The sequence below is a fragment of the Aphelocoma coerulescens genome, chromosome 28 (genome assembly GCF_041296385.1).
Source record: "Aphelocoma coerulescens isolate FSJ_1873_10779 chromosome 28, UR_Acoe_1.0, whole genome shotgun sequence".
Lineage (NCBI taxonomy): Eukaryota > Metazoa > Chordata > Aves > Passeriformes > Corvidae > Aphelocoma > Aphelocoma coerulescens.
In genome coordinates, this window is record NC_091041.1 from 5,981,062 (window position 1) to 5,993,527 (window position 12,466).

The following is a 12,466-nucleotide window of genomic DNA, read 5'->3' on the forward strand; positions in this document are numbered from 1 at the left end:
CCAAATCCCTCCCGGCCCCCTCAAATTCCCCTGCGCACCCCCAAAGTGTTCCAGGGATGCTCCAGGGGGGGGGGGGGGGGGGTTGGGAGCATCCTCCCTCCTGGCAAAGCGGGGGGGCTCGTGGGGGTCTGGGGGGGTTGTGGGGGGGATTTTTGGGGGGGCAGAGCACCCCAAAAGGGCCCCTCAGGGTGGCCCCGAGCCCGGGGCAGCTGAACGGTTAAAGGAAGAGGAAATCTCGGCAGGAACAAGGCCGGGGGGAGGCCGAGGGCAGCGGCCGCAGGCGCGGCCGGAACGCGCCGGGAGGTGCCGGAGCCTTTGGCCGGGGAGCCGGGGCGGACCTGGGAGCGCCAGGGTGGGAATGGGGTAGAACGGGATCCTACAGGTGGGAATGGGGTAGAACGGGACCCCTCGGGGTGGGACTGGGAGCTGCTGGGAGCCCGGGGGTGGAACCGGGGCGGGCTGGGAGCCCCGGGGTGGGATTGGGGTAGAATGGGACCCTCGGGGTGGGACTGGGAGCTGCTGGGAGCCCGGGGGTGGAAACAGGATAGAACGGGAACCCTGGGGTGGGATTGGGATGGAACCCAGGGATGGAACTGGGATAGAACGGGAACCCCGGGGTGGGATTGGGATGGAACAGGAACCCAGGGATGGAACTGGGATAGAATGGGACCCTTGGGGTGGGACTGGGGTAGAACAGGAACCCTGGGGTGGGACTGGGAGCTGCTGGGAGCCCGGGGGTGGAACCGGGATAGAACAGGAACCCTGGGGTGGAACTGGGATAGAACAGGAACCCAGGGATGGAACTGGGATAGAACGGGAACCCCCGGGGTGGAACTGGGCTGTGCTGGGACGCTCGGTGTGGGACTGGGACAGAATGGGACTGTCTGTGCAGAACTGGGAGCTGCTGGGATCCCAGGGGATGGAACTGGGATAGAGCGGGACCTTCGGTGTGGAACTGGGACGTGCCCGGACACCAGGGTGGAACCAGGACCTGCTGGAACCCCGGCGCGCAACTGGGACATACTGGGACTCCCAGTTTGGAACCAGGAGGTACCAGGACCTTCGCGGTGGAACTGGGACGTCCTGGGACTTTTTGTGTGCAGCCAGGACGTGTTGGAACCCCCAGCGTGGAACTGGGACGTGCCAGGACCCTCCGAGTGGCACCGGCACCTCTTGGGACCCTCCGAGTGGCACCGGGACGTGCCGAGAGCCCGGCGGGCACAGCGAATTCCGGGCAGGACCATCCCGGCATGGAGAAGGTGAGTGGGCACCGCAGGGCTGACCCCACCCTGGTGGCCGTGGGGCTCCTCGCGCGGGGCTCCCGGCTGGAATTCCCGGTCTGGACAGCGGGGTGAGGCCGTGGCCGAGCGGGCTGGTGGCCAGAGCTCATCCTTATGCCAGGAAAGCCCGGCGGGTGCCACCCGCTGCGACCCCGCTGCTGGCCAGGGCACGGACACCCCGCGCGGGTCCCCACGGGAGGAGGAGGAGGAGAGGGATGAGGATGGTGATGAGGATGAGGATGAGGATGAGGATGATGATGATGAAGATGAGGATGACGACGACGAGGACGTGGCAGGTGACGCCGAGCACATCCTGCGCTACGAGCTGGGGCTACTGGCCGCGGTGACCCGGCCACAACAGCGGCCACAGCCCCGCCCCGCCAGGTACCGGCACCGGCACCGCCCCCGGCGACACCGCGGGGACACCGCGACGGTGCCACCCCCTCACTCCGCCGTTCATCACCCCACAGCGACCACGAGCACGGCTGGCAAGCCACCGCCGCTGGCCCCGCTGGCCCCGCTGCCAGCTCAGCCCCGCGACACCGCGGTGGCACCGGGCAGGACGGTGAGCGCTGCGTTCCGCCCGTGCCGCCGGCCCGCGGGTGCCGTTCCGTGCCGTGCCAGCGCGGATCCCGGCCCTGTCCCTGTCCCCAGAGCGCGGCCCGGATCCCTTCGAGGACCTCCAGCACGCCGTGAGCTCCCTGGAACGCGCCGTGTTCTCCCGGCACCGGCAGCCGCCGGCAGCGTGGCCACTGCCCAGAGAGGCTTGGCACCGAGTGGTCAAGGTGAGCCTGGAGGGGCTCTGGGGGTCCCGCTGTGGCTGTGACCCCAAAACCCGGGGGACTCCCGGTGTGGCTGTGACCCCAAAACCCGGGGACTCCCGGTGTGGCTGCGACCCCAAAACCGGGGATTCAGGGGCGATCCTGGCATGGCTGTGACCCCAAAACCCGGGGATTCCCGGTGTGGCTGTGACCCCAAAACTGGGGGGCGATCCTGGCATGGCTGTGACTCCAAAACCCGGGGGACTCCCGCTGTGGCTGTGACCCCAAAACCCGAGGACTCCCGGTGTGGCTGTGACCCCAAAACCACCCCCGCAGTGCCCACAGCGAGCAGATGGGCACTGCCCGACCAGCCTGGTATTCCCAGAGCCTGGACGAGCTGAGCCGGACACCGGGCTGGGCCCGCCGGTGGTGGCCGGAGGTGGCGGCGGGTCAGGGGCTACCGGCGGAGGTGGCGACAGAGGCGGCGAGGAACGCGAGCCTGCGGGCGGCCCTGGGGCACCGGGACGAGGAGCTGGGCCAGGCCACGGCCGCGCTGCGAGCGCTGCGGGGCGACCGGGATCGCCTGCAGGGCAAGGTGGGTGAGGGGGGGGGACACCGGGTGCCACCTCCGGGGTGCCAGCGGGGCGGCCCCGGTGCTGAACCCGGTGTCCGGTTCAGGTGCGGGACCTGCGGGAGGCTCTGGCCAGGCTGGAGGAGCCGGGGGGGTCTGGAAGTGGCACCCCCGGGATCGGTGGCACCCCCGGGATCGGTGACAGCCCCGGGATCGGTGACAGCCCGGGGATCGGTGACACCCCCGGGATCGGTGACACCCCCGGGATCCGTGACAGCCCCGGGGTCGGTGACACCCCCGGGATCGGTGACAGCCCCGGGATCGGTGACAGCCCCGGGATCCGTGACAGCCCCGGGATCGGTGACAGCCCCGGGCCCAGCAGCCCCCCGGGGCACCGGGTGAGTGCGGGGCTGGGGCACGGGGGTTTTGGGGGATCCTGCCCTGGCACGGGGCTCTGGCTGTGCCCTCTGCAGGATGTGACCCGCGGTGGTGACGATGCTCGGCCCCACGGGATAAAACCCCAAGGGATAAAACCCCACGGGATAAAACCCCATGAGATGCAGCCCCTTGGCTCTGAACCCCATGGGATAAAACCCCACGGCTCCCAGCCCCACGGGATGCAGCCCCAAGGGATAAAACCCCACGGGATAAAACCCCACGGGATGCAGTCCTGAGGGATAAAACCCCACGGGATGCAGCCCCACGGCTCCCAGCCCCACGGGACGCAGCCCCACGGGATAAAACCCCACGGGACGCAGCCCCTCGATGTCCAACCCCTCGGGATGCAGCCCCACACCGCGCTCTCCCCACAAGCCTCGGCGGGAAGCAGCCGGGAGCAGGAGGAGCGGGTGCAGCAGCTGGAGGAGTGAGTCCCCCCCACACCCCCCGTGCCCTCTCCGGTGGGGAAACTGAGGCACGGCGGCGGTGACGGCGGGGTTGGGCGGGCCGCAGGTGCCTGGCGCGGCTGCAGGAGCAGAACCGGGAGCTGGCGGCCGCGTTCGGCGAGTGCAAGGGCGAGGCGGAGCGGCTGAGCATGGAGCTGGGACAGCGCGAGTCCCGCTGCACCGCCCTGCGCCTGGCGCTGCGCTGCAGGTGGGACCGGGAGGGGACGGGAGGGGATGGGGAGGGGAGGGGAGGGGATGGGAGGGGATGGGATGGGATGGGATGGGATGGGATGGGATGGGATGGGATGGGATGGGATGGGATGGGGTGGGGTGGGGTGGGATGGGATGGGATGGGATGGGGACAGGGAGGGCACAGGGGTGGGACAGGGATGGGATGGGGACAGGGATGGGATGAGGACAGGGATGGGATGGGGAGAGGGGTGGGGACAGGGAGGGGACAGAGATGGGGACAGGGAGGGGATGGGGACAGGAATGGAATGGGGATGGGGTGGGGATGGGGACAGGTGTGGGACAGGGAGGGGATGGGGACGGGGATGGGAGGGATCGGGATGGCGACGTGAAGGGGACAGGGATGGGACAGGAAGGGGACAGGGAGGGGATGGGACAGGGAGGGGATGGGGATGGGGATGGGGACAGGGATGGGGACAGTCCCCCTGAGACCCTTGGGATGGGAACAGGGACTGGGACAGGGACCGGGACAGGGACAGGGATGGGAACAGGGACTGGGACAGGGACAGGGATGGGATGGGATGGGGACAGGGATGGGGATGGGGGCAGTCCCCCCGAGCCCCCCGGGACGGGGATGGGGATGGGGACAGGGAGGGGATGGGGACAGTCTCCCTGAGACCCTTGGGATGGGGACAAGATGAGGACAGGGATGGGGACAGGGATGGGGATGGGGACAGGGATGGGGACAGGGATGGGGACAGGGATGGGGATGGGGACAGGGATGGGGACAGTCCCCCCTGAGCCCCCCGTCCCCCAGCGAGCGCTGCGGGGGGGCCTACGCCGCCCTCCTGGAGCTGGTGCGGGCAAAGGGGACACCGGAGGACGGCACCCGTGGGGGTGAGTGACAGTGGGGGAAGGGCCCGGCGGGACCGGGGGGGAAACTGGGGGATACTGGGAGTGCTGGGGAGGATGCTGGGAGGGCACTGGGGTATTATCTCGGAGGGATACCGGGGGACGCAGGAGGGGATGCAGGGAGGGCGTGGGGACCCCAATGCCCCGCACGGCCCCTGCGGCCACCCCTGGGCAGGGGGACAGCCCCGCACCGTGCCCACCCCGTGCCCAGGAACCGCGACCGAGCCGAGCCCGGGGCACGCACCGGGACCGGGCCCCGCCACACCGGAGCCACCGGAGCCACCGGAGCCGGACAAGCCGGGGGGGGACACCGCGGACAGCGCGCACAGGTACCGGGGCTCGCTGGGTCCCCTCCCTGAGCCACCCCCGGGGTACCCCCGTGCCCACCCCGCCTCGTGCCCACCCCGCAGCGCCCGGGGCATGGAGGAGGGAGCGCTGCGGGAACATATCCGGCGGCTCCGCGCCGAGCAGGCGGTGGTGGAGGGGTCCCTGCTGGACACCCCCGAACCCGCCGAGCCCCCCCGGGGTCGGGACCCCCGAGCTCGGGCGGAGCGGGCGCTGCGGGACGCGCGGGCGCTGCTGCTGCTGCCCGGCTGGAGGCGGCCCGAGAAGGCGGAGCTGCTGCGGGAGCTGGTGGTGCTCAAGGTGGGATTGGGATCCTGCCCTGGATCCCGCCCTGGATCCCGCCCTGGATCCTTCCCTGGGTCCTGCCCTGGATCCCTCCCTGGGTCCTTCCCTGGATCCCTCCCTGGATCCCTCCCTGGATCCTTCCTTGGATCCCGCCCCGGATCCTTCCCTGGGTCCTTCCCTGGGTCCCTCCCTGGATCCTTCCCTGGATCCCGCCCTGGATCCCTCCCTGGGTCCTTCCCTGGATCCCGCCCTGAATCCCCCCCAGGATCTCTCCCTGGGTCCCTCCCTGGATACTTCCCTGGATCCTTGCCTGGATCCCGCCCTGAATCCTTCCTTGGATCCCCCCCCAGGATCCCACCCTGGCTCCCTCCCTGGATCCCTTCCCTGTATCCTTCCTTGGATCCCTCCCTGGATCCTTCCCTGGATCCTGCCCTGAATCCCTCCCTGGATCCTTCCCTTGTTCCCTCCCTGAATCCCATCCTGGATCCCTCCCCTGGCTCCTCCCTGGCTCCCCCCTGGCTCCCTCCCGGGCTCCCCCCGGCCGTGCCTCAGTTTCCCCGGCCCACGGTGATGCCCCCGCGGTGCCCAGGAGGCTCTGGCCGAGCTGCGGACGCGGCTGCAGTTGGCGCAGTGGGAGAAGCGGGCCCTGGACCTGCTGGTGGCCACGCAGGGACCCCAGGAAGCCGCCCTGCGCCTGGTGCTCCAGTACCGGCAGTGGGAGCGGGATCGGGATCGGGATGAGCCCTCCAGCAGCTCCGGCAGCTCCAGCAGCTCTGACGAGGTAGGGATGGCTCCCATGGGACATTCCCCGGGATTTGGGGGTTCCCGAGGGGTGGGAGAAACCCCCAAATTCTCTGTGGGGTGCCCAGATGGGCCGGGGGGCAGCGATGGCTCCACGGAACCCTCCGGATGCGGAGAGAACCAGGGAGGAGCTGCTCCGGATCCGGGCCCGGTGAGGGCTGGGAATGGTGTGGGATCGGGAATTCTGTGGGGTTGGGAATGGTGTGGGATTGGGAATTCTGTGGGGCTGGGAATGGTGTGGGGCTGGGAATTCTGTGGGATTGGGAATGGTGTGGGATCGGGAATGGTGTGGGATTGGGAATGGTGTGGGATCGGGAATTCTGTGGGGCTGGGAATGGTGTGGGGCTGGGAATGGTGTGGGATTGGGAATTCTTTGGGGCTGGGAATGGTGTGGGATCAGGAATGGTGTGGGGTTGGAAATTGTGGAAGACTGGGAATGGTGTGGGGTTGGGAATGGTGTGGGGTTGGGAATTCTGTGGGGTTGGGAATGGTGTGAGCCTGGAAATTGTGGGGGATTGGGAATTCTGTGGGGCCGGGAATGTTGTGGGGCCGGGAATGCTGTGGGGCCGGGCAGGGCCGCTCGGTGGCCCCGCTGACCCGCGGTGGCCCCGCTGACCCGCGGTGGCCAGGACGGAGCAGCTGCGGCGCCGGGCGCAGGACCTGGCGCTGGCCCTGGAGCGGGGCAGCGCTGCCGGCCGAGCCCAGCGGGCCCAGAGCGGCGCGGCCGCCGCCGAGCTCTGCCAGGCGCACCGGTGGGCACCGCGTGGGCGTCGGGGTCCCCTGGGTCCCCTTGGGTCCCCTGGGTGCCATGGGTGCCATGGGTGCCCCGTGTCCCTTGGATCCCATGGATATCCTATGTCCCCTCTGCGCCCTGGGTCCCTTGGATCCTGTGGGTGCCCTGGATCCTTTGGATATCCCACATTCCCTGGATCCCCTGGGTGCTCTGGGTCCCCTGTGTCCCCTGGGTGCTCTGGATCCTTTGGATATCCCACATTCCCTGGATCCCCTGGGTCCCCTGGGTGCTCTGGGTCCTCTGGAGATCCGATGTCCCCTGTGTCACCCGGATGCGCTGGGTCCCCTCAGTCCCCTGACTCCCCTCGATCCCCTGACTCCCTAAATCCCCAAACTCCTAGATCCCTGAATCCCCCGACTCCCTAAATCCCCGAATCCCCCGATTCCCTAAATCCCTGAATCCCCTGAATCCCCTGGCTCCCTAAATCCCCGAATCCCCCGATTCCCTATATCCCTGAATCCCCTGAATCCCCTGGCTCCCTAAATCCATGAATACCCCGACTCCCTAAATCCCTGCTTCCCTGCCTCCCCCGACTCCCTGAATCCCCCGAATCCCTCGACTCCCTAAATCCCTGAACCCCTGGATCCCCCGACTCCCTAAATCCTTAAATCCCCGAATCCCCATCTCCCCGTGTCCCCCGCAGCTCCCTGAACCCCTGACTCTCCGAATCCCTGAATCCCCGACTCCCTGAATCCCTGAATCCCATGATCCCTGAACCCCGCATCCCCCCGTGTCCCCCGCAGCTCCCTAAATCCCTGAATCCCTGAATCCCCGACTCCTTGAATCCCTAGACCCCCAAATCCCCGAATTCCTGAATCCCATGATCCCTGAACCCCCGCAACCCCCCGTGTCCCCTGCAGCTCCCTGAATCCCCGACTTCCTGAATTCCCGACTCCTTGAATCCCATGATCCCTGAATCCCTGAACCCCCGCACCCCGCCGTGTCCCCGCAGCTCCCTAAACCCCCGAATCCCTAAATCCCCGACTCCCCGAATCCCTAAATCCCTGAACCCCCACATCCCACCGTGTCCCCGCAGCTCCCTAAATCCCCGACTCCCTGAATCCCATGATCCCTGAATCCCTGAATCCCCGACCCCCTGAATCCCTAAATCGCTGAATCCCTGAATCCCCGACTCCTCGACTCCCATGACCCCTGAACCCCCGCATCCCCCCGTGTCCCTCGCAGCTCCCTGAACCCCCGAATCCCTAAATCCCCGACTCCCTGAATCCCCGACTCCCCGACTCCCTGAATCCCATGATCCCTGAATCCCTGAAACCCGGCATCCCTGCCGTGTCCCCGCAGCTCCCTAAATCCCTAAATCCCCGACTCCCCGAATCCCTAAATCCCTGAACCCCCGCATCCCCGCCGTGTCCCCGCAGCTCCCTAAATCCCCGAATCCCTGAATCCCCGACTCCCCGAATCCCTAAATCCCTGAACCCCCGCACCCCGCCGTGTCCCCGCAGCTCCCTAAATCCCTGAATCCCCGACTCCCTGAATCCCATGACCCCTGAACCCCGGCATCCCCGCTGTGTCCCCGCAGCTCCCTGAACCCCCGAATCCCTGAATCCCCGACTCCCCGAATCCCTAAATCCCTGAACCCCGGCATCCCCGCCGTGTCCCCGCAGCTCCCTAAACCCCTGAATCCCTGAATCCCTGAATCCCTGAACCCCTGAATCCCTGAACCCCCGCACCCCGCCGTGTCCCCGCAGCTCCCTAAATCCCTGAATCCCATGGCCCCTGAACCCCGGCACCCCGCCGTGTCCCCGCAGCTCCCTAAATCCCCGAATTCCTAAATCCCCGACTCCGCGACTCCCTGAATCCCATGATCCCTGAGTCCCCGGCTCCCCCCTCGTGTCCCCGCAGCTCCCTAAACCCCCGAATCCCTGAATCCCCGACTCCCTAAATCCCCGACTCCCCGAATCCCTGGATCCCTGAACCCCGGCATCCCCGCTGTGTCCCCGCAGCTCCCTAAACCCCCGAATCCCTGGATCCCTGAACCCCCGGATCCCACCGTGTCCCCGCAGCTCCCTAAATCCCTGAATCCCATGACCCCTGAACCCCCGCACCCCGCCGTGTCCCCGCAGCTCCCTAAATCCCCGAATCCCTGAATCCCCGACTCCCCGACTCCCTAAATCCCCGACTCCCCGAATCCCTGAATCCCTGAACCCCCGCATCCCACCGTGTGCCCGCAGCTCCCTAAATCCCTGAATCCCCGACTCCCTGAATCCCATGATCCCTGAGTCCCCGGCTCCCCCCTCGTGTCCCCGCAGCTCCCTAAACCCCCGAATCCCTGAATCCCCGACTCCCTAAATCCCCGACTCCCCGAATCCCTGGATCCCTGAACCCCCGCATCCCCGCCGTGTCCCCGCAGCTCCCTAAATCCCTGAATCCCATGACCCCTGAACCCCGGCACCCCGCCGTGTCCCCGCAGCTCCCTAAACCCCCGAATCCCTGGATCCCTGAACCCCCGGATCCCACCGTGTCCCCGCAGCTCCCTAAATCCCTGAATCCCATGACCCCTGAACCCCCGCACCCCGCCGTGTCCCCGCAGCTCCCTGAACCCCCGAATCCCTGAATCCCCGACTCCCCGACTCCCTAAATCCCCGACTCCCCGAATCCCTAAATCCCTGAACCCCGGCATCCCCGCTGTGTCCCCGCAGCTCCTAAATCCCTGAATCCCTGAATCCCTGAACCCCGGCACCCCCGCCGTGTCCCCGCAGCTCCCTAAACCCCCGAATCCCTAAATCCCTGAACCCCCGCATCCCCGCCGTGTCCCCGCAGCTCCCTAAACCCCCGAATCCCTAAATCCCTGAACCCCCGCATCCCCGCCGTGTCCCCGCAGCTCCCTAAACCCCTGAATCCCTGAATCCCTGAATCCCTGAATCCCTGAACCCCTGAATCCCATGATCCCTGAACCCCCGCACCCCGCCGTGTCCCCGCAGCTCCCTAAATCCCCGAATCCCTAAATCCCCGACTCCCCGAATCCCTGAATCCCTGAACCCCCGCATCCCACCGTGTCCCCGCAGCTCCCTAAATCCCTGAATCCTCGACTCCCTGAATCCCATGACCCCTGAACCCCGGCATCCCCGCTGTGTCCCCGCAGCTCCCTGAACCCCCGAATCCCTGAATCCCCGACTCCACGACTCCCTAAATCCCCGACTCCCCGAATCCCTAAATCCCTGAACCCCGGCATCCCCGCCGTGTCCCCGCAGCTCCCTAAACCCCCGAATCCCTAAATCCCTGAACCCCCGCATCCCCGCCGTGTCCCCGCAGCTCCCTAAACCCCCGAATCCCTAAATCCCTGAACCCCCGCATCCCCGCCGTGTCCCCGCAGCTCCCTAAACCCCTGAATCCCTGAATCCCTGAATCCCTGAATCCCTGAACCCCTGAATCCCATGATCCCTGAACCCCCGCACCCGGCCTTGTCCCCGCAGCTCCCTAAATCCCCGAATCCCTAAATCCCCGACTCCCCGACTCCCTGAATCCCATGATCCCTGAGTCCCCGGCTCCCCCCTCGTGTCCCCGCAGCTCCCTAAACCCCCGAATCCCTGAATCCCCGACTCCCTAAATCCCCGACTCCCCGAATCCTTGGATCCCTGAACCCCCGCACCCCGCCGTGTCCCCGCAGCTCCCTGAACCCCCGAATCCCTGAATCCCCGACTCCCCGAATCCCTGGATCCCTGAACCCCCGCACCCCGCCGTGTCCCCGCAGCTCGCTGGCCCTGGCGCACCGCGGGGCCCGGCGCAGGCAGGCGGAGCAGCTGCGGCGCCTGGAGGCGCAGGCGGGAGCGCTGCGGAGGCAGCACGGCCGGAGGGAGCAGGCGCTGGCCCGCAAACTGCGCGGCCTCCAGCAGGGCGGCGAGACCTGCATCTAGAGACCCCCAAAAACCTCCTGGAGAACGCCGGGAAGATCCCTGGAGAACCCACAAAAACACCTGGAGAAGCCCCCCCCCCAAGAAACCACAGAGGACATACAAAAATTCCCTGGAGAATGCATAAAAATTCCTGGAGAACCCAATAAAACCCCATGAGAACCAAAAAATCCCAGGAGAACTTAAAGAACTCCTGGAGAACCCACAAAAATCCCAGGAGAACCCAAAAAAACCCAGGAGAACTCCCAAAAAAAACAGGAGAAGCCCCCCCCAAGAAACCACAGAGGACCCACAAAAACTCCCTGGAGAATGCATAAAAATTCCTGGAGAACCCAATAAAACCCCATGAGAACCAAAAAATCCCAGGAGAACTTAAAGAACTCCTGGAGAACCCACAAAAATCCCAGGAGAACCCAAAAAAACCCAGGAGAACTCCCAAAAAAACCAGGAGAAGCCCCCCCAAAGAAACCACAGAGGACCCACAAAAACTCCCTGGAGAATGCATAAAAATTCCCGGAGAACCCAATAAAACCCCATGAGAAACCCCAGGAGAACTCAAAAAATCCCAGGAGAACGCATAAAAACCCCAGGAGAACCCACAAAAATCCCATGAAAACCCAAGAAATCCCAGGAGAACCCCCCAAAAAACCAGGAGAAGCCCCCCCCAAGAAACCACAGAGGACATACAAAAATTCCCTGGAGAACGCATAAAAATTCCTGGAGAACCCAATAAAACCCCATGAGAACCCAAAAAACCCCAGGAGAACCCACAAAAATCCCATGAAAACCCAAAAAACCCCAGGAGAACCCCAAAAAACCCAGGAGAACCCACAAAAAAACCATGGAGGACCCACAGAAACCCCATGAGAACCGAAAAAAACCCTGGAGAACACCAAAACTCCCTGGAGAACCCACAAAACCCCAGAAGACCCCACAAAAACCCTGCAGAACCCCCAAAAACCGCTGGAGACCCCCCAAAAACCCTTTAGAACCCCCAAAACCCACTGGAGAACCCCCAAAACCCCCGGAAGACCCCCCAAAAACCGCTGCAGACCCCACAAAACCGCTGGAAAATCCCCAAAAACCACAGAAGACCCCACAAAAACCCCAGAAGAACCCCCAAAACCCCAGAAAACCCCCCAAAACCCTCCAGGAGCCCCCCCAAACCCTCCCAGCAAAGCACGGCGTGCCCGCTTTAACCCCAAATAACAACCCCGTGGCTCAGCCCCGCCGCTTTTGGGGTGGTTTGGTTTTTGGGGCTCGGGGATTCAGCTGCGGGACCCCCGGCTGGGTTTGTCCCCAGCGCGGTTGGGGATAAAGGCCGGGTCCCCCCTCCAGCGGTGTCTCCGCGCAGGTGACGCCGCTCGGGTGCCGCCGGCGCCGGATCAAAGGTGATGGCAGCAGCCGTTGGCACCTCCGTGCCCGGCAGGGACGGGAGCGGCGAGGGCCGCGCCGGGAGAATCGGCGGGGATCGGGAAAAGGAGGGATCTGCGCGAGCCCGTCCAGCCTGGAATGATGGATGGGGAATAATGGGAGAATCGGCGGGGGGGTTGGGGGGTTGGGGGGTGGGGAAACTGAGGCACGGAGCGGGGGATGGGATGGGGTGGGATTGATGGGATGGGATAGGTGGGATGGGATGGGATAGGTGGGATTTGTGGGATTTATGGGATGGGATAGGATGGGATGGGATTTATGGGATTCACGGGATTGATGGGATGGATGGGATAGGATGGGATTTATGGGATGGGATGGGATTTATGGGATTGATAGGAT

The 12,466-nt window shown here is 65.6% G+C and overlaps 1 protein-coding gene across 1 annotated transcript; it reads left to right on the plus strand.

Moving 5' to 3' along the window:
* Positions 1–329: 329 nt before the first annotated feature.
* Positions 330–10,784, plus strand: USHBP1 (USH1 protein network component harmonin binding protein 1). Its single transcript, XM_068997054.1, has 15 exons — positions 330–382; positions 893–1,259; positions 1,384–1,664; positions 1,751–1,845; positions 1,935–2,065; positions 2,427–2,636; positions 2,720–3,010; positions 3,311–3,477; positions 3,564–3,704; positions 4,503–4,582; positions 4,809–5,242; positions 5,817–6,008; positions 6,058–6,179; positions 6,658–6,780; positions 10,534–10,784. The coding sequence occupies exons 2-15, from the start codon at positions 1,251–1,253 to the stop codon at positions 10,694–10,696; spliced, it is 2,439 nt and encodes an 812-aa protein (XP_068853155.1). The 5' UTR covers positions 330–382; positions 893–1,250; the 3' UTR covers positions 10,697–10,784.
* The last annotated feature ends 1,682 nt before the right edge of the window (positions 10,785–12,466 follow it).